General features: G+C 36.9%; 1 protein-coding gene across 1 annotated transcript in view; it reads left to right on the top strand.

Annotated features, from left to right (window-relative positions):
• Lipi (lipase I) overlaps positions 1-3,406 on the top strand; it is a 39,309-nt gene extending 35,903 nt beyond the window's left edge. The window contains exon 11 of the mRNA XM_076911193.1: positions 1,157-3,406. Within this exon, the coding sequence (XP_076767308.1) occupies positions 1,157-1,244 (88 nt within the window). The 3' untranslated portion in view covers positions 1,245-3,406. The remainder of the gene's footprint in view (positions 1-1,156) is intronic.
• The last annotated feature ends 19,198 nt before the right edge of the window (positions 3,407-22,604 follow it).

Below are 22,604 nucleotides of genomic sequence, written 5' to 3'. Positions count from 1 at the left end.
GTTCCTAGAAGCACACACTATAACATAATAAAAGCTGCTTCTGCCAATATCTGAAACTTTTTTCTGTATTTGAATAGTGTCATTCTATAATTCTAGTACCACCATGTGAAAATGAAAGTTGTAACCAGTCTTTACTACTTCATATGTGAAGTATACTCTGTTAATTTTTATATTATATATGCAAACTTAAAATGGATTTCTTATAAAAGTCAAGGATTTTAAACAAAATTTGCTCTTGAGTGTTTTATAACATTGATAGCTGTAATGATTTATGCCTGCAGTCTCTGCATATACAGGATAGAGCAGAAGGTTTAAAGTGAACTCAAGACCAACCTGAGCTATGTAACAAGACAAACAAACAATAAACAACAACAAAACACCCAATAGAATTTCCACCAGCTAGGAGGTTGATAAAAGTAAGATAACCTGTATGGTTGTCTTGACTTCTTTTGACATAGCTACTATTGATGATTAAATAAATAAATAAATAAATAAATAAATAAATAAAGTCTATTTTTATCACTTGTTCATTTTCTCCTTCCATAAATTTTTATGAAACTTTTTCTATTTAATTTAATTTCTTGTGGTTTTTATGTTTGTTTTTTGCTTCTGTTTGTAAGTTTCTTCAAAGATTAACAGGAAAATAAGCATCTGGACAAGAGTTTTAATTAACCACAGTTGTTTGACATATTAATCATCTCAAATACTGTATGTACAGTCTAATAAAATGTATAATATGTTACATGATGTTATTTTCATTCTAAAAAATGGCAAAAAGGTTGAAGAAATGCTTGTAGATAAACATGTTTCATATGTCTCTCTCCTTGGAGGTAGTCATGATGGAAAGAGTATTATAGCTACTTACTAATTTCAGTAGCACTGTTTATTGTCCTATACAATTATTCTATACAATGTGAACACCCTGAGATAGAAGTGATACTGGTAATTATTTTTCTTCTCTTAAGTATGAGCTCTATGATATCCTTACACAGAGAAGACAGATGAATTCAGTTGTACGGCATTGTTACAATTCCCTTCTTTTGGAAAACTAGTTAGTTACAGAATAGACTATTCTTACATTACATTAATACATTAAGAGGAAATAAAATTTGCTACCTTACTAATAGTTGTTTCCCTTTTTTGTTCTCTTTCACAGACCACCAATTTGTAAGTATAATTTTGTACTTAAAGAAAGAGTACAGACAGAACTTGAACCAGATGCATGCGACACACATCCAGTTTAAAATTATGGACTAACAAATTTGTCAACTGCATCAACGTAACAAGCCACTGCTTTAGAATGCATTACTCAATCTGTAATTCAGGTATATCTATTTTAATACATTTTGGGGAATCAAAAATTAAAAAACAAAGTATGCACATGACAAAACACATTCTGACTATATTCTAAAGCTCTTTGTTTCTCCTTACCTGCTTCCTAAGTGAATTTTAGCGATGAATGTTTGCATTTGCTACTTAATAATAAGTGAATATGTTAAAAGCTCAGTTCCTAGGGGAAATGGGAAGTTTAGTGCTTTGCAGTGGAGCAGATTCAACATTATTGTACATCTCTATTATGGAAAAATACCTTTTAAAAATTTTTGAGAATGCATTGTTTAGTGAAATAAGTTGGGTTCGTGTGAACCTTGTGAATATGAAGAACTTGTTACACACTGCAAATAAGGGTGTTGTGCTATCGTGCTCAATAAACTAATAATTTATGGACCTACATTGTTCAAGATGAAATCCTAAGTCCTTGATTTAATGATAGAATTTTTGAGTCTATTAATTTGACATTTTTCCCCAGTCCTCTAAGAAATGTTTGTGAAATTTACTCAACAAATTTATGAATAGTGTCTGTCCCCCATGATGATAAAAATAAACATGATTCTATTTAATAGTCACAAGAATAATTATTACTTTTGGAACACATTAACCTTGAATTTTATAAAACCTCATGAAACAAGTCTTGTTATATAACTGATAAGGAGACCCAGCATAAAGATGCTGAAGATTGGGTGCATAACTCAAATTCAATGGGAGATGTCTGGATTCATGGCAGTCATTGTGTAAATGTACTCTCATTAACTTGTGCTTGTAATGTGAGGAGTTAGATTAATTAACACTATTATTTAAAATAAAATCCATATTTCCTTGACATTTTGTTGTCAAATTAAACCTGTTTAATTGAGGCAATTCTATGCCACAGATCTTTCTTACTTTTGTTTCAACCTCTCTATAGTTTGTCCTATAAATTTTCAAAGCAAAATATCAAGTATAGTGATTGCCCATGTTCTTCATTGCCTTTTGTTACTGGTGTTTTAGTGATGATTGTCTTCTTGCTTTGTATGTCAAGCAAGACACATGGAGAAGACAGATTCTTCTATGTATGTGAGGGCTATCTGTTCCTTACTGTTTCCAGTATGTATACTTAGTATTCATATAAGTTTAGCAGCAAGGCTGAGTGTGACCCACTCCATGTATCTTATTTTAAAACCATCCCATTTTTAAATAAAATTGTATGTAATTATTTTAAAATTAAAACTTTATAAGCATATCTGTGTTTTACTATGTATGTTGGGGCATATGTCTACGTCCGTGCACACACAGAGTTGTGTGTGTTGAAGCCAGAGAACCAACTCAAGTGTCAGTGTCACAAGTGCTGTACATCACTTTTGAAATAGGAATTCTCATTGCCTGGGTCTTCCCAGTTAGTCTAGGCAGGTGAGTCAGCATGTCCTTGTAATTGTCCTATCTTTGCCTCCCCAGCATTGAGATTATTAACATACAACACCATGTCTGGCATTTTATTCAGAAGAGTATTGACTCACTCATACAGTGTTGTGTATGTATGTGTGTCTGTGTAGGGCTGTGTAAAAGTGAGTGTAGTTGCCTGCAGAGTAAAGAAGAGGGCATCAGACCACTGGGAGCTGGAGTTGTAAGTAGTTTTGAGCTTCCCAGACATCAGTACTGGGAACTGAATTCAGTTCCTCTGTAAGAACAGGACTTTTAATGACTGAGACATCTTGTCATCTCCATTTCTGTCATTTTTACACAGAATTGGACTCAGGAACAGACAAGTGATTAATTTTCTTGCCAAAATTATTTATCTAACTGAATACATTACTCTTTGTCATATTCATCTGATTTTGTGAAGTTTTTGCTGATATATCAAAAGCTCCAAGTAGTAAAGACTTCTAAAACCTCTCAGTACCACTACCAGCTGGGACCTTCAGCATATAATCCTTCATCCAGATGACACTTAAAATGATATTAGACAGCACTTGGGAGGCAGAGGCAGGCGGGTTTCTGAGTTCAAGGCCAGCCTGGTTTACAGAATGAGTTCCAGGACAGCAAGGGCTACCCAGAGAAACCCCGTCTCAACCCCCCACCCCGCAAAAGATGATATTAGAGCACTATTAAGTCAATCTATGTATTGAAATCTTTACTTGAAATATCTCATGTACCTTTACAAATTTTCTGTAAGGATGCACATTGAAAATCCTCAGGAACTGGATTAAGAATCAAGAAATAATAACTGAATGATGGAAAATAATGAAAAGACTTTTTGGGTCATGATATGATTGTTCTATAATGAGTGGTTAGTCAGCATTCTGTAAATCTATGAATGAATAAGTGAGTGAAAAGTCAAATCCTTCACAGAAGCATAGATCAATAGAGGGAGCTTGGCTCCCTGAAAGTGTGATGTGATTGGGGAATATTGAGCCAAATGACACAGAATTTGCTGAATGTGACCATCTTGTCAAGCTCACAGAAACACATGCTGTTCTTCTGGGGTGTGTTTTTAGATTTTTCAGATGAAGACATTGCTAAACATTCCTAAACAGCCCCTCAGCAATATATATATATATATATATATATATATATATATATATATATATATATATATATAATTTTGTTTCTCAGGTGGCATAAATAACATGGATGAAAAACAATGGAGGAGGTAATTTTGAGATGTTAGACTTTGAAACACAAAGAGAATTTTCTTTAATATTTTATTGTCTTGTAAATGTAGGATACATGAAAAATAGAAAAAGTGAAAGGTGAACAGCTGGTAATACAGATGGTGTTGATGAATTGAATTTGGATTTCTGTAGCATGGCTTACATTTCTGGAATGCTAGGCTCTTGGCTCAGGGAAGAATTTTGTCTCCTAGGGACACGGAAGTTTGTTTTTGCATGCAAGCTAAAAGTGGTTTAAATGGAACACAAGATTACAGAAAGTGTTTGAAGATTAAATTTAAAGCCACCATTCATCCAGGCTCATTGTCCCAAATTGCATACACTTCAAGTTTTCTTTCCTTGATCCTTATCAATAGGAAAACAGTATTTAGCTCAGACTCACCCACATACCATTTTACCCTTGGGTCTTTTCTTGGCTGTTCCCATGGTTAATTTATTTGCCCAAGTACACCTCCCACCTTTGCCTGTGTCTCCACTGTTAACCAGAAATACTGTCCCATATGTGTGTGATAGCATAGACCTTATTAATCTCTGTATACTTGTCTTTCATCCTGAGAATGCAATTGGAAATGTATATATCTTTATTTTAGAGTCTCAATGAATGTCTGGATTATTTCAATTGTTCAGTGGTCTATGTCAAATTAAATAAAAGAAGCAGTAACATTTTCAAATTTCTTTCTTTTAAGTAGGGAGGTGGGCAGTGTGGGCAGCAATCATTAATATCAGACTGTCTGGAACAAAATGTTACAGGTATGTCTGCTTGAAGATCAGAGCATTCTTAGAGATAATTTGGTATTCTGTAGGTTTTAAGTCTTTCCAAAATAAGACTTTGGTATGACAAGATTTTGACCAAGACAGAGTATATAATAAGTTTAATTGGAAATAAATTGAAAAGTATTCTCCTAGATATATGAGTATTAAAACATTCATTGACATCTGAACAGATAAACTAGAGATCATTTTAATGCCGTCCATTAATAACATTTTAGGAAAATTAAACATTGCTGGCAAGCAAACTGTCCACAGCTATACAGTTTCTAAAATCACTACACATTATCAGAAGAATGTATCATTAGGTTCAAGAGTGTTTTGTTATAGATATAAAAATATGTATAAATGTTATTTACTTCCCAGAACTTTGGTTTAAGTATATAATCAATTTTCACATGCAATAAAAAAGCATTAAAGAAAAATTAATTAGAAGCTCTATCAGGGTTGAGATGGTGCAGTGTATAGGTGTTATCTTGCCTTAACATCTGTTTTCATTAAACAATCCAGAAGATAGATTTGAAGTTATTTTATTATATAGGAAAATCTAGAAAATTTAAATCTAGCAACAAGGCTGCCTTAGCAAGGGATCATAGCCAAAGACCTTCTAGGTCTATATGACCTAGCCAAAATGTAGAAACACCTTGGATTATAATATGATCTGGCTGGAATACAAACATGCCTTTAGTATACACGTTTAATCCCTCGCAATTAAGGTAAGGTTAGTTATTAGAGGGAAATAGCCATATTTGATAGTGATGTGTAATTGAGGGGCAGACAGAATGACAACTCAGAGAAACATTTGACAGAATGAGTCAGGGATAGGATATGTCTTCCCATGCTAGAAGAGCATGGGAATGATAGGAAAGGAAGGTTACTTAAGAGGGTGGGGAGGGAAAATAATGTGATGTGTGTGTATGGTAGTTTTACTAGAAATGCTTTACAGGGACAGGTTACAGAGAGAACAAGCTAGATACAGGTGAAGACAGAACAAACAAGAGAATGAGAACATGCCACAACATTTTACATGTCATCAAAGTTAGCATGATGCCAAACAAAACAATTTGTTCAGAAGCAGAGAGAAACCAGATTGAATCAGTCAGCTTGGAAGATTAGATAGCAAGGAGGCTAGAAGCTTCCAGGTCTAGGCCTAGGAACAGTTATATCAGAGAAAGAAACACTTTGGACTCAGCCCAAGCCATGTATTCACACAGCTTGGGTATGGCTCTCATCTTTTCCCTTCATCTGTGGATAAATCAAAGTGACATTTACAGAAAAGTTAATTGCAACATTCCAGATTCTAAAAAGAGATTTCAGAAACAAAGGCAACTCTTCCCTTATATATTCTATACAGTAACTATTATGAAGATATTACATTTTTCTTCCTTTTTTTCCAACTCTGGAGACTAACTCTTCACTACAAAAATGGTGTCCTGTTTGTCAGTTGCTCTTAATCCAGTTGCTGGGTGATGTAGTGGGTTGCCTGAGGCTGGTTGTATTCTAATGCTGATTTGGGCCTTCAAAACTGGGTGCTCCAGAAGAGAATCAGCACTTAGAAGCTAGCTGAGTGACCCTGCCCTCAGTTAATTGTGATTGGTATAGAAAGATGTCAACAGCCAATATCTGGGCAGAAGAGAAACATAGGTGAGGTTGAGGTTTCAAGGTATTGGGATAGAAAGGACCATGAGGAGGAAAGGGAGGAAGAAGAAGCTGCTATGGGATAAAAGCAGAAAGTGCAGGGGAGAAGAAGGGAGAAGTGGTCAGGGAGAGTGGTCAGGGAAGTGGTAAGCGAGAGGAGAGCATGGCCCTGAGGACTGCTCAATTGGAACTAAGAGCAGTTCAGATGAAACAGTAAGTACTAACTTGGAGTTATCGATAGGGAAATAAATTCTAACAACATGGAGGCTTGTGCTGATTAAGGATTATTGTAAATGTAAAGGCTGTTGGTTTTGTTGTTATTTTTTTGTTTGTTTGTCTGTTTTGTTTTATCCAGGAACTCAGTGATCAAGGCAGGGAAGCAGTCCCCAGGCCAGGAATTTTTAATAGTTATTACAACAAGGTGAGTTGGGGCAGGATAAAAAATACTGGTCTAATTTATCTCTTCTTCATGTAGCTATCCAGTTTGATCAGCACAATTTGAAAAAGATTCTGTCTTTTATCTGGTATGTATTTCTGGACTTTATCAGAAATTTGGTGACTGTAGAAACTATTGTCTGCATCCTTAAATCCATTGACAACTGTGTCTATATTTATGAGACTATCATGCTGCTTTTGTTACTTTAGCTCAGTAATTTAAGTTTCAGTGAAGAATGCCAAAGGTATATTGATGGGGATTGCATTGAATACGTAGACTGATTTTGGTAGGATGATTATTTTTAGATTTCAATCCATCTAATTCATGAACCTTGGACATCTTTCTATTGCTAACATCTTTTATTTCTATCTTCAGCCTCTTGACATTTTTATTGTACTTGTCTTTCACCTTCTTCACTAGATTTATTCAAGAATTAGCTTTGAAGACTTTTACATGCAGGATTGCTTCCTTAGTTGCTTTCTAAGTATGTTGTCACCCTTAGGAACCAAATAAGTGCAAACTTAAATTACACTGAGATTATATCTTTCTTTAGTCAGAATGACCAGGATTAAAAAAGAATACAACTAAATAATTCTGACATAAATGTGGAGAAAGAGAAGCACTGATTTACTTTTAGTGGGCATTCAAACTGCACAGCAACTATGGAAATCAGTGTAGAGATTCTTTAAAAATCTAGAATATAGGTCTACTGCCTGATCCAATTATATCACTCTCAGTCATTTCTAAAGGACAAAATATACTACTATATTATACTTGCTCATTCATGTTCATTGCTGCTTTTATTAGAATAGTCAGAAAATATAAACAACAAGAATGTCTATGAATTGATGGGTAGACAATGAAATGTGGTACATACCCACAATATAATATTATTCTGCTATAAATAAAAATGAAATTATGAAATTCATAGGTAAGTAGATGGAGCATGAAATATTCATCCTAAAAAAGGTATCCCAGACCTAAACAAGGGGACAAAGACATATACCACATCTTCTCTATTATATTTGGATTCTAGATTTAAAACATTGCATATGTGTGCTTTAACCGGAGTGTCCAAAAAATGTAAGAAAATTACATAAGGGTGGATTTCAAGGGAATTTGGATATAACATGGTTGGTATGAAGAAGGAAAGAGGAATTGTGGTGTAACAGGGTTAAATGGAGTAAAGAATAGAAAAGCTGGGTAGAAGAGTGAGTGTGTGGAGGGAGTCTTAGCAATAATGACCTTTGAAACTTCTATTTGAAATTCTACTACTGTAGATAGTGTCTTTCTTTCTTTGTCGGTTTATTAATTTATTTATTCACTTTACATCCTCGTCCCAGCATCCCTTCCTCTCCTCCCAGCACCACTCTCCCAAATCCTTACCCCCATTACATGCCCTTCTTTTCCCCAGAGAAGGGAAGCCTCCTTGGGTACCAGCTCACCCTGGGCTATCAACTCTACAGCAACAATAAGCACATCCTCTCCCACTGAGGCCCAGCCAGGCAGCACAACTAGGGAAAAGGGATTCAATGGCAAGGCAACAGAATCAGAGACAGCCTCCATTCCAATTGTTGTGGGGGAACCACATGAAGACCCAGATTTACATGTACATATATAAAGAGGAGTTAAACCAAGTTATTCTATAATAGGGAACAGTGTCTCTCCCAAATACCATGGGCTATTAAATAAAAAGTTCAGTGCCTAGTACAGAATTAAAGTTGTTGGTCGGTGGGATCTCTAAACTCTCAGACAATATGGTCCATTGCCGTTGATCTTGGTTCCATTTTAGAACTTAGTGGTAAGATCCTCTTGCTGAAGAAGCCAAACACATGAGTCATAGGACATGGAGAGACAGACTCGCACTGATCTGGAGCTTCATCCCTATATGGTAGCTGTATTAGTACTAGAAAGTTCTGTTTATGTGACCACGAGAGAGAAGTGCTCAGTGATCTTGTCCAGATGTGAACAATGTGAGCTGCAGCAGTGACTGGCTTGATACAGTTTGTCCATTGGTGCAATAGTGGCATAGATAGTATAGGAATAACCAACCTTTTGGTTATTGGTGGTGGTGGTAGTGTTTAAGATCTGCTCCACAAGATGAAAATAATATCTAGTACCATTAACTGGGCCCCAAACCCATGATTGCTATGTCATAGGATTAAATAGAAAATATAATGTTATTATTCTGTTAATATTTAAATAATTTTAAGCTGTTCTATAGGCTATCTTTAAATGTATATTAGTGCATCTCTCACTTGTCACCAGGGAAGCCACTTTATATCTTCTGGATTTCTATTTAAAACCACATCCACTTGTCTCAGCATATAAGTTTCCCTCTGTTTGTGTTCCATTGCCCATTTCTGGATTGTGTTATAGGTACAGACATGTTACCACCGGGTTTTCCAGAATCAGGCTCTAAACATTCATAGTGAGATATTCCCAATACTTGTATAAGAGGAAAGGCTCTAGGACCACACAGAACAATATATTGCCTGAAATCACCAGAATGACATCATTCCAACCAATGGAAATTTCTCATTCATCCATTTACTCATTCAATATATATTTATTATTTTTAGTTTTGGTATAGGATCTCATTTTGGAGTCTAGAATTTTTGCATTTTTTGTATTTAAACTTGCATGCGCCCTCCAGAGTCTTAGCATATTAACAGCTAGAATCTGAGGGTTTTACTCACTGTATCCAGGTTCCCCATGGGAATTTCAATAACTACACAGAAAGCATCTCAAATTGAGGTATAGTAGATACTATGTGTTTTTCCCCCATATTGACTATATGATGTCCTTGTAGATATGGAGATGTGTTATCCCTGTAGGGCTGTTGATTTATGTGACAGGGCATCCCTCAGGTGGGAGATTCATTGCCAAAGTCATCAGCCAATACTTGTAGGAACTGGGGCTAATATTTCAGTCACTAAAGACACATCTAGTGGCAGACCATAGTCCCACTGAGCCTGGACAATACTTCGGGAGCTTCACCATCTGGCTATCTGCTACTGGCCTCTCCCTTGTCCTTTTCTGCTTCATCTATTTTAATAGAGTCTTCAATGTTACCTTTCTCTGGTCACTTTCCTTGGTTTTAATTCATGCCTTTAGATGTGATAAATATGTCTGTGTCATAACACACGTGTGATGCTGCTTTGTTTCCATGTGTCACCTCAAGCCTTAGACCAAAAGCTGTTTAAAGCCTGAGGCTGTGTTCTATCTGTCATTAGATAAGCGAGACTGGCTAATGAATACATACTTCTGTCCTGCAGTGACATATCTATCAACAGTAATGTAAGCTATGACCTTCTATGACGTGACACTTGAATATGAAGTTATTTTTAATTTCTCTAAAGATGGAGATGAGTTGTGTCTTAGGGTTTGTATTCCTTTATAAACATCATGACCAAGAAGCAAGTTGGGGAGGAAAGGGTTTATTGAGCTTACATTTCCACATTGCTGTTCATCACCAAAGGAAGTCAGGACAGGAGCTCAATCTGGTCAGGAAGCAGGAGCTGATGCAGAGGCCATGGAGGGATGTTACTTACTGGCTTGCTTCCCCTGGCTTGCTCAGCTTGCTTTCTTCTAGAACCCAGTACTACCAGTTCAGGAATGGCACCACCCACAATGAGCCCTCCCTACTTGGTTACTAATTGAGAAAATGCTTTACAGCTGGATCTCATGGCAGCCTATCCTCAAGGGAGGCTCCTTTCTCTTTCTCTGTGATAACTTCAGGCTGTGTCAAATTGACACACAAAACCAGCCAGTACAAGTTGTATATTCTACCAAATCTAAACACCAAACTACCTAAATAATGAGATTTAGGTTTCTTGAATTATCTACTGAAAATGAGATGCCGATCAAAAAAGAAGAGCCCCAGGTATTTTTTTTTTTAATTCTAAACTATCCTATGTTTTAAGATAGTCTAAGTTGGATTGTGAAGGAATCACAGATCTTTCCTAGTAAAATATAACACATTGTCACAAGAGGGCAGCCTTTTAACAGAAATTTCTTCAGAACCTCGGAGCTTGAGCAGGTTTCTGTTGTTCCTGCTATTTGTTCTGTGTTTGAAATTTCCAGGTAGTTAATTTAAAACAAAATGCTGACACGACAATCCATGGTTGTTGAGCAAGTACTTTGCACTCTTGCAAAGTTTATCTTTATATCACCGCTTAATCTAAATGATTGATACATTGGCTAAACCAGGGATGGAAGGCCTCAATCCTCTCTTTAGGTTGTGGTTTTGAAATATCTTGGGAGAAAGTCATGCTCAGTACACTGAGTGAACTGTGAAATTCAGGAGTGAACCCGCACTTCCTGAATTTGGAAATTGCAAGGCTGGTACCCAGCATTATGTGGCATCAGGGGCCTCCATTTGTTTCTGTTGCAAGGTATTGCTGGCAGAGCTTGGACAAGGCCCAGATCCTTCTCACAGTTTACACATTTATTGCATTGTCTAATCTGCAGTTAGGTTCACTGGGAAGCTGATGATGCTTAAAGGGTTTTTTTTAACCCAAGGCAGACAAATCATCCATGTTTTTCTTTTCTTTTATTTTCCAACAGGATCTCACATTTGTAGTACAGGCTAGTTTCATAGCAGCCGTCTTGTCTCTCAGCCTTTCACATGATTAGAGTTATGAGCTGTCATGGACAGCAAGGCAGAAGGCAGGTAAGAGGTACTCCTCTCTGTCATTCCTGACAGACTTACCCTAAGTGCAATCTTGGGGCTAGCCCCTTTGCTTCTAGCCCTGTCATCTATCTCCACACAACTTTCAACTTTGAAATGACTTCAATCTTCTTGTAGGTAAGTGCCTTCTTCCAGTTACTTTTGTGTTTCTGACTCGGTGTTCTGGTAAGTGGCTTAATATTTCAGTACTACTTACTGAAGTATTGCCTTCAGTGTATTGCCTGCATCCTTCTGTTTTGGTTTCCTCTGAGTTTCGAATCATAAAGCCAATATTTTTTTCCAGAACTTTGAGTTGTAAGGCCTACATCAAAATTAAGACATTTTCAAAATAAGTATAAAGTTGAGATTTTCTTTGATTTTCTCAGTTAAATAGAAGAGGAAGAAAATAAAACTATAGAGCATAAACCACTATAACTAACATGGAAACTGATGGTTGATACCTGTCTTTATTTCTCAGTGAGCCCGAGGGATGCAGCAATGTTGAAAAACAACAGTTATCTTTCAGCTAGGGATTTGAAAAGACAGCAGTTATGAAAATCGAGACCTTAGGATAAAAATGTTTTCCATAACCAAGTTATGAAGTAGAAATGATTGACCTGATGTAAGTATTCTGGCCAAAGGTAAAGACTTTGTGGACCCAGACTGAGACACAGTAACATCATAACCCTGTGGACTTGTAGCTAGCAAAATGTTCATTGTAGACCAGGAATAACTGAAGAAGCCTTGTGATTGTGGGTCTAGAACAGAACTTTGTATAAACTAATAATCAAAAAACAATAATGTTACCTATGCCTGCCTTATTTGTTAATATGTGTTGATGCATCCCAGCTGTTACAGATGTCTTGTTCAATAATCTGTCTTTAGCTCCTAGAATTTAGACCAATACTGGAAAAAGGGATGAAAGAAATTGGATTGATAATTTCATTCTGCTACCCAATGGCTATTGCACATGCCTCACAAATGCACTGGCCATGCACATTTTATATTGTTTTCTTCAACTTGACAAAAACTTGCGTCATCTGGGAAGAAGGCATCTCAGGTGATAAAATTGGCTTGTGGGCTGTGGGGTACATTCATAATTGATGATTGACTAGCCTACTGTAGGTTGTTTTCTCTCTGAGCAGGTGATCTTGGGAGTAGAAGAGAGGCAGCTAAATGTGAGCCTGGAGACCAAGCCAGAAAGGCAGAAAGCTGCATTCCTCCATGGCCTGTTTCAGTTTCTGCCCTCATTTCCCTTCAGAATGAGCCATGAGTTGAATGTTGCTATTAAACCCTTTCTGCTAGAAGTTGCTTTTGGTCATGGTCTTTATGGCAGTAATGAAATGCAAGTTGGACACCAATTGATATCTAATTACCAGCCACTCTCAGTTCTCAGTCCTAAAAGTAGAAGAAAAAAGTAGGATTTGCCTTTATTAACTTACCTACACCAGAGCCATTGAATAGGAAGTAAATATTTACCACATTATGTCTTTGCTGCTAAGATTGTTGCCACAGAGATGGCTAATCTCCATGTAAGGTAGTTTTGAATTTATTAAACTGTTAAAGATTGAAAACCACATTCTACCTCCTGATGATAAAATCATAATACTTATCATTTCTATTCTAAAATAGAAATATTTCCATGTATTCTTTGAGCTTCATTATAATTGACTTTGTGCCAGGGAAGGATCCATTAAATTCCTCATCACTGCAAGCTCTGAAAGCAGAAGGTTAAAACATAAATTAGTAGTAAACTCTGGAAAGTATGTCAGCATGATAGCATAAATTGGTACTGAAAGAAATAATTTAGAACTGGTCACTGTGGGCAATTCTGAATTCAAACTAGAAAAAAAGAATTGATTAATGCTCTAAGGGATGATAATAATAGCTGTTCATATTATATATACAACTCTAAAATATATATATATATATTATTCTGTACAATAATGTAAAGCATGTATCACTAGCTACTATTTCAGGAATTGAAATTAATTTGAAAGTAATTATATAAAATTTTCAGTTTATGGCTGGAGAATTTTTTAAGAGAACAAGCTCAAAAAGAAATATTTTTGAACCAAATTGAAAAACATTCATAGCTTCTAATAGTTGAGCAGTGCTCACCTAAAAAATAATGTGACTAAGTATTCTCAGTCCTGTGTTGTAGTTACAGATTTGGTTTTAAGTGGAGGAAGTAGTTGGGAGTTTGTGAGTTCATATAATCTAAGTGTTGAGGCTCTGTTTCCTTTTAGACCTGGATGAGTAAACCTCATCCCTTATATTTCAGTTACGGGAAAAACCCAGCTGTAGCTGTTACTCAGATGATAGAGTAATGGTCATTGTTGCTGTAAATCCAATTCCAGCCCAATACAGAAAAACATATGTTTTAGATTTGGGAATTGTTGGCTAGTCAATTGGGAATTGTTGGCTAGTCAAATGGGCTTCTTGTGTCCACATAGCAACTATAGGTTAACTCTGCAGTCAAGATTGACTCTCACATAGAAAAAATGTAAAAATGTGAAGCAACTGGATATGAGCCAAAATACAGAGAAAAGTTCAAATTTAAAACTCTGACTCAACCTATCGTGAATTCACAATAAAATGTCAGGGTTTGAGTGTGGCTATCCGTGTGAGTGACATGTACGTGTGTGTTTTGATTACGAAGAAATCTGCAGTTTAGAAATCACTAGATTGAAAAATGAAAGGGGTAAATGATGTGGTAATAATTATTTTAGCTTCTTTATAACTTCCAGCTCCCAGTAGCTGTTATACATGTTAGAAGACAGGAAAGACAGGAAACTTTTGAAGCTGCTATCCACATTACCTCCACAGTTAGGCAAGGAGAGCAATGAATGCATTCATTCTGGTGCTTAACTTGCAGTTCTCTAATTCTGTACAGTCCCTCTAAACCCAGGAAATGGTGCTCCCCAAGGTGTGTAAGGCTCCACACATCAATTCACTTCAGACAATGTCTGCATTAATTAGTCTTTTGTCGACCTGACACAAGCTAGGGTCACCTGAAAAGAGGGAAATGAGCTGAGAAAATGACTGTGTAAGCAAGCTGTAGAAAAATTCCTTTCTGGACAGGTTTTGCTAGGTTATATAAGAAAGCAAGCTGAGTAAGCTGAGGTTAAGCTAGCATTCATCATTCTTCCATGGCCTGTGCTTCAGTTCCTGGCCCCAGCTTCTTTCCTTGAGTTCCTGCATTGATTTCCCCCTCCTGGTGGCCTGTGACTGGGACATTTAAGACAAATTAACCCTTTCAACTCCAAGCTGCTTTAGGTCAGAATGTTTTATCTCAGTATTATCAAGCAAACTAAGACAATCCTACAGGGGGACTCTCAGAGATCAGTTTCTAGTTTATTTTACATGGCATCTTCAACAAATTATGCTGTGCAAACTAAGTAGGTACATGCAAAGGAATGAAACTCAAGACTTCACTCTCACCCTGCACAAAATTTTATCCAGACTGGGTCAAGGACCTAACATAACACTTGACCCTCTGAGTCTGCTATAAGAGAAAGTAGGAAATATGTTTGGACTTATTGGCACAGAAAGGTCTTTGTGAGAAGGACACGGGGGCTTTAAGTCCAAGAATTGGAGGTTGGGGAGTTGCCTCAGCAGCTAATAGCACATGTTACTCTCCCGGAGGACCAGTGTCTGATTTTCAGTAGCAGCATGGTGACTCTAAAACTGTTTGCCTCTCCAGTTTCAGGGGATCTGATGCTCACCCTCATGGGCATTGTGCAAGCATGTGGTAAACATATATGCGTGCAGCCTAAACCCCAATTAACATAAAATAGCAAAATAAATATGAAAATAAACAAAAATTGACATTAATATATGGGACCTCATGAAACTATAGGTTTCTGTAAAATAAAAGACATCAACACTTGAGTGAAGAGGCAGCTGACAGAATGATACAAAGTCTACTAACTGTATACTATTTTCAAAATTTTAATTTTGTACACTGTATTTTTCAACTCAATCTTTTTCTTCTTATTCCTGTTGTGCCTCTCTCTTACTCTCAAATCCATGGCTTCTTTTTCCTTAATTGTTATTACACACACACACAGACACAGACACACACACACACACACCTATAAATACAAATGCCTGAGTCCATTCCATGCTGCTTGATGAATTTTTATGACTGACCCTTTATATTGGATGATCAACCAACTTTTTCCTGAGAAAGACTGGTTTTCCCTTACTTGGGAGTCATTGATTGATGGTAACTCTTTATATAGATATAGCTCTTTGTAAGATTTTCTTCATTTACGTTAGCATGTCCACTAGGGTTGCCATTATTCACATCATGTTTAGGCAACAACTGTTGAGGTTTCATAGTTAAAGCTTCCCTGTCGCAATATAAAAGAGACAATCTTGAATTAGATATCCTGGTGATGTTGCTGCAACAGTATTCTGCCCCCCCCCTTTTGCAGTGTTCTTTGAGGTGTAGAACTTAAGTAATGACTGTATCAGTTGGGGCTGGGTACCCTGCATTCAGCTGGGGCTGCATTTTGACCAGCTATGGCTTTCTGCAATCTCTATTTGTTGCAAAAGTTTCTTTGATAAGGAATGTAGGCTATACTTACCTGTGGTACTAAGGAAAAGCATTGATAATGCAGTTAAAGATTATACTGGTTTGGAAAAGGCAGAGTAGGGGGGGTTTATGATCCTATCTGCTAGGTTTAGAGAACCAGACATGAATTAATTACCTCATTTTGAGTGGGCCTTAAGTTCTGTTAGACAGTTACAGTCTACTGCCAAGGTGTGATGACCACTGTTGCAGCTTTGAGGATATTTTGCTACACTGGCCATTGCTTTGCTTTGTAGACATCATAGCTGTATAGGACTATTGATTGCTTTTCTCTATTGGCAACTTACACAGCAACTTCTAGTACTATGAAAGTTGGTTCTCATGTTCAACAGGAATCTTTAAAGTTCAACTTCTGGTTATATGGTGTTTTCTGAGATAGGTAATTACCTTAAATTTCTGCAAGGTGACCAAAGACAACACCAACAGTTTATTGTTTTTGGAGTTGCTTAGACTCCCCAGACCATATCTCTTATTAAATCAACCTAAGCACAACACATTCATAACATTTCTTCTATGGAAGATGTTCCGTGTTCTGTAGACTTATATCTATATGTTGGATACTTTTATCATCATTTGTATTGAACAAACATTGTTACAGAAGTTTTTTTTTTTTTATTCACATCCAATAGAGAAATATGTTTATTAAGACCTCTTAACTCTGTTTATCTTTAGAAGTCGGTGATAATTTCTTTGAAACACTAATATAGATATATTGTCATTAGTCTTTAGATATTCCATTCCTCTTTTGCTGAAACTTGACTCTGAGATTTTAGCTGATACAATATAAGCTACAAAACTAAAAGCACGCCCAAAAACATTGGCTCATATTGGTGGTGTGCCTCTCCTTGCCATTAACCTAATTCATCTGACAGTAATACGTCTTCAGCAGTAAAGTAAGAGGAGTGATTTAGGGGAATGCCAAACAAGGAAATTCCTCCACTTAAAACTCCCTGAGAGATTTATTCCAAAATATTTTAAATGTAAACATGACAGTTTCTTTTTCTTAAAGCTTTTAGTTTTTTATTTGTCTTTTATTTATCCTGTTTCTTCTTCTCCTTCATCTGCATCTTCTCCTTCTCCTTCTCTTCCTCCTCCTCCTCTTCATTTTTTTCTTTATTACCTTTAATTATTCTTTACAGTCCAGTTGTTATTCCCCTCCTGGTCCACTCTCCCACAGTTTCTCATCCCATTCCTCTTCCCCCCGTCTAAAGGGGATGTCCCCAATCCATCTCCACTGCCACTCCACTAGACCTTCCCACTCCCTGGGGCCTCGAGTCTCTTCAAATGTTAGGTGCATCTTCTCTCACCGAGGCCAGACCAGGCAGTCTTCTGCTGTATATGTGTTGGGGACCTCATATCAACTGGTATATGCTGCTTGGTTGGTAGTTCAGTGTCTGGGAGATCTCTGGGGTACAGGTTAGTTGAGACTGTTGGTCTTCCTCTGGGGTTGACCTCCTCCTCCTCAGATTCTTCCAGCCTTTCCCTAACTCAACCACAGGGGTCCCTAGCTTCTCTCCCTTGGTTGGGTGTAGGGCCTCTCAGAGGGCAGCCATGCTAGACGCCTGTCTGGAATCACACCGTAGGATCAGTAATAGTGTCCGGCCTTGGAGCCTCCTCTTGAGATGTATCTTAAGTTGAGCCAGTCACTGGATCTTCTTTCCCTCAGTGTCTTCTCCATTTTTGTCCCTGCAGTTCTTTTAGACAGGAACAATTCACGTGGCAGTTTCTTAAACTAGGAAGTTTAAGTAGTAGTTCATGGACATAAAGTATGCACACAGCAAGATGCAGGGGTTCTGGAGACAGTTATGTAGTTTAGTTTGCATATTAAACCCAGTGTCAATCTATGATCTTTAATTATAGTCATATATGAGAGTATTTTGAAACATTTATTTATGTGTGTGCGTGTGAGTGTGTGACACTGTAGGGGTCAGAGGATGACTTATGGGAGTTGGTTCTTCATTTGTGCCTTGTGGAGCAAACTCTGGTCATTTGTATTTATCAGTAATGGTGCCACATTCAAGTTGCCACATTCAAATGGTGGCAATGTTCTCGCAGAAGCAAATGAACTGATTTCTCCATGGATATGTAGAATCTCATCGGCAGGTGCAGTTTAGAGACTTCATGTATTTCCAGATGGAGTTTACCTTCAGTTCTTGGCTCTACTCTGAGTCACTCCCCCTGTGACATGCAATTCTCTTGGATTTCACCCCATTTCACTCCATTCCTCAGGTGGCTTGTTCCATCTACGCAATCTCTGCAATAATTCTTTAAACTTGTAAGATGTCCAGTCTCATCTGAAGACTTCTCATGTCTCCCAGAATGGATGCCATCGTACAAAGCTACATCCAAGCAAACACTGAAACCTGTTTCAGAAGCTTTCTTCAAAAAAGTCTCTGTGATGCCTCAGACACTCTTGACTTTCTGCCTGATAACTGTTGCTGGTACTATTAAATGTGGTTTATACTTTTTATGAGTGCATTGTTTTTGCTTTTGAAATAAATGAATGTGGACTACTCTGTCAATTTATGATTGAAACTCTGTTTATAAAATTTAGAGAAAAAAAATTTCTCCATTTAGAGACTTTTCCAAATTCTGAATCAGTCTGAAATATCTAGGACAAAGAAATACATTCTTAATTTTCCTCATAGCTAAGTATGCATGTGAAATGTTAACTTGGCTATTCAGATGCGCCTACACTTTTGGAAGGATGAAGGTTATCATAGGCATTGTAGGCAGATACCATTTTAGCTGATGAAAGTGGGAGACATTAACCAAATTTTGCTGGTAATTCCTGTTCTTCATACTGAGTAGTCAGTTAAGTCTATAATAGAAATGATTGCTATTTTAATTTTATCCTTTTTAAAACTGTGAACTACATAAATGTTTATTGATCTTCCTACCTATATAATGTATACGCTGTCATATATGATTTTGTTCCTTCTTTTAAAAAATCTACATTAAGTTAGATTTTACTGATCAGAATTCTCACTTTTCTATGAAAAAAATATTCATGGACAAAAAATTATGGCAAAGAGAAAGGCAAGGTGTGGGGAGCCAACAGAACGCGGCTCTCATCCTTGCAGCCATCTTGAGCCATATACCTTGGCAAGAGAATTGATTACAATAGCCTACAACAGCTGAGAACACTCTGATAACATCTGTTTTAGATACCAAGGATCTTCCCTTGGGTGTGTGAGACTTAAAGGTGTGTGACTTAAGGGCGTGACTTAGAGATCAGATTTAGAGACAAGGCCTAAGTGCATGACTTAAAGGTAGGACTTACAGGCAAGGCTTAGAAGTAAAACATATAAAAGGAGAAAGGCAGACAGAAGAGTTCAGTACAACTTGGAGTAGGAATTAGGCATTGAGGAAGAAGAATTATTAGTTATTAGGCACTTGGCACTTGGAGGAAGAACAGAGAATTAGACATTAGACATTAGGCACTTAGCACTTGGAAGAAGTAACTTGGAATTTGGAGGCACTAGGGTCTAGGAACTAGGGACTAGGAACTCAAAACTTGGGACTTGGACTAGGAAGAGAGACTGAAGAATAAACAGGATTGAATCGCACTCTGTCTGGTCTCCATTCTTCAAGTCCGTCCTCACTCTCTCTCTCTTGCTGAACCCCAACCCAAAGATCTGAGCAGCTTGGGGCAGTGTGGGCTCTAACAATTTAGCCCCCAAGGCTTTTGGCAGTGCGGGTTCCAACACTGACAGAACGGTCCGAGACATTTTGGCCCCCAAATGTGGGGTAGTGCAGTTCTCAACATTTCTGGCCCCCAAGTGTGGGGCAGCTCGAGCCGCAACAGCAAGGCAATATATCTACCATCTTGTAGCAAGCTGTATATTCATATTTTAAACATTTAAAAATTATCTTTTCCAAAAACTAGACAATTCTACTCTTTTTTTCTGTAATCATGAGGCCACAGAACTAGATGGTACTTATGCCTGTTGAAGGATTTCCAGAAGAGTATACAACTTCATAATATAGAGGTCACTACTCAGGCAAAAAGACTGAATGATCCCTGTGCTGTACACCATGGCATTTATACAGTAAATGCTGGAGTCCTGGGAACTTGCTAATTAATATGGCTTTCATAGACATTTCATTAACCTAAATGGCTTAGGTGTCCTGTAGATAGACTGCATGTGTTCTCATCTTTAACCTTTCTGCAATGTTCTATAATTGCAGATTTCATTGATTTTTAATAGCAAAAGAAGTGCAATAGCTTTTAAATTATCATTTGTTTTTCACTAACAGCTAAAGTGATTTTGTTTTTTTTTTATTTCACATCTTGAGCTAACTATGTATTCTAGGTTAACAAAAACCCCAAATCACATTGCCATTGGCTTAAATTTTACAGTGACCTCCTTCTTGTCATCTATGATTAGCTGTAGTATGCTACCATGTAGCTAATGTAATCTCCAAATATTCCACAGAGGATCTCCAGTAAATGCTGAGACTAATTTGTTTATCTGTAGTTTCAATAGAATAGTTTATTTTTAACCCCAGAGACAGACTAATGAAACCTAGGAGTAAGGATGACCTGGTTAATAAAATTGCAAAGATTCAAGGATACTATTAATGTTTTCTCATTATACTTTATCATCTGGTACTATTATTTGACAGTGTCTGAGAGGAATGAAAGCCTCAGTTTATCTGCAGGTTGATTTTTGAATAGCCTTATTTTTAGCATAGGTGTCCATATTTAACAGTATAGATGAAATTGTCTTCAAAACAATAAGTAGGATGTGACTCAAGAATATGCTTTATAATAAGAATTTTAGAAATTTTACTCTTATTTTACTTATTAACAGGCTATATTCTCAGAACCAGCTTTTGCCTATTTGGACATTATAGAAACATTAGAGTATGCATCTGAAACTCCTACAGCCTAAGTTACTACACATCCCAGCCTAGCATTGCCCATTTCTATACATTAGAAAGTCCATATAGCATCCCTTCTGAAAACAGTAGCTAACTACTTAACAAAAAAGTAAGCATTTATCTGTCCAATCATATTCCAATATAGAAATGCGGCAGGAAAAATATGTAAAAAGTGGAAATGGCATATGTTTGTAGAAATCATATCAAGAACAGAGCTGGTAGGATGAAATGTTGCCCTGGATGAGTCAGAGGAGTGCAGAATGAATGTAAGGACTGAGGACATTACTGTCCCTGAACATACTTTATAAATACCATGTACTCATGATATTGCTAACCCTGAGTATACATTTCATAAATATTATTTTCTTAGATCTCTTTACATTTATAATCAATGTTTTATCCTTGATAATATATTGACTTTAGATAATTCTGATGGCTTTATATAAACTACTTTTTAAATAATATGAGTTTTTGTTGTTGTTTTAAAATGTGTGAACTAATTTTATTAGCAGCTTCTGCCACATCAACACTCAGCAGAGCAGCATTCTTGAAATTTATAAGCTCACTATGCAAAGTTAAAACATCTAGAGAGGTGTTAGACTTATGCCAAATACCCTGCAAGTGTCTTTAAACTTTTTCCTAATTATAATGACTATCATTGTAAATTTTAGAAGTAACACAATTCCAATGGTATTTGGCATGACACTTGAGATGGCTCCTTGCTCTTAAATTCTGAACCTCCTTCCAATAATTTGAATAGGATTAAGAGCATCAATCCATTGTTCCAAATGCCTATCTAAATCCTCTTATATACGCAACATATTAGTAACTTTTTTTGTTAAATGATGGACAAAAGTGTGGTTAAGCTTCAAGAATGGCATATGTAGCTTGATCATGCTAGCCTTTTTTGTCCTGAGAATACTTTTATTCCTGCCCATTATGTTAAAGCTTGTCTTTAATAACACAAACATGTATGCAGCCAAAGTACATGGCTTGAAACTGAAAATGGAGCCCCAGACAGAGTTATTAATTTAACAGGCTGGCAAGCCAAGGATGGGTAAGATTCTGCACAGAGCCTTACCAACCTAAGACAGAAGTTCATTGCTTTGCATAATGCATATTTTACAATGGGTAAGGAAGACATTCTTGTCAGAATGACTTAAGACAGGCTCAGTCTTGATTATGAAATTAAAAAGTGGGAGAGGCAGAGAGCTTTTGGGGCTGCTTGGCAAGAATATGACATTGGCCAAGGAAGAAGGAAATGGGCAGCTTGGCAGGAATCTGACATTGGCCAAGGACAAGGAAGTGAGCTTCAGGCATGAATCTGACATTAGGCTAAAACAAAGGAGTAATTTCAGGCAGGAATCTAAATATTAGGCTAGAACAAAGAAGTAGGTTTCAGACATGGAAAATGACTTTGGGTTAGGTAGGACAGGGAAGTAGGCTCAGATATTTTGGTCATCTTGATAGCCCTTAGAAATAGTGCTCATGGAACTTTGTTTATTGCCTTGCTTGTTCTTAGACTATTTGTGTTTATTGTCTTGCTTGTTCCTTGACTATTTGCATCTATTGTATTGCTAGTTCCTGAACCTAGAACTGACCTTAATACTTTCATGTAAT

This window comes from Arvicanthis niloticus, chromosome 12 (assembly GCF_011762505.2).
Source record: "Arvicanthis niloticus isolate mArvNil1 chromosome 12, mArvNil1.pat.X, whole genome shotgun sequence".
In the NCBI taxonomy this organism is placed as follows: domain Eukaryota; kingdom Metazoa; phylum Chordata; class Mammalia; order Rodentia; family Muridae; genus Arvicanthis; species Arvicanthis niloticus.
Note: the sequence above shows the minus strand (reverse complement) of the source record. Positions and strands in the feature narration are given on the sequence as shown.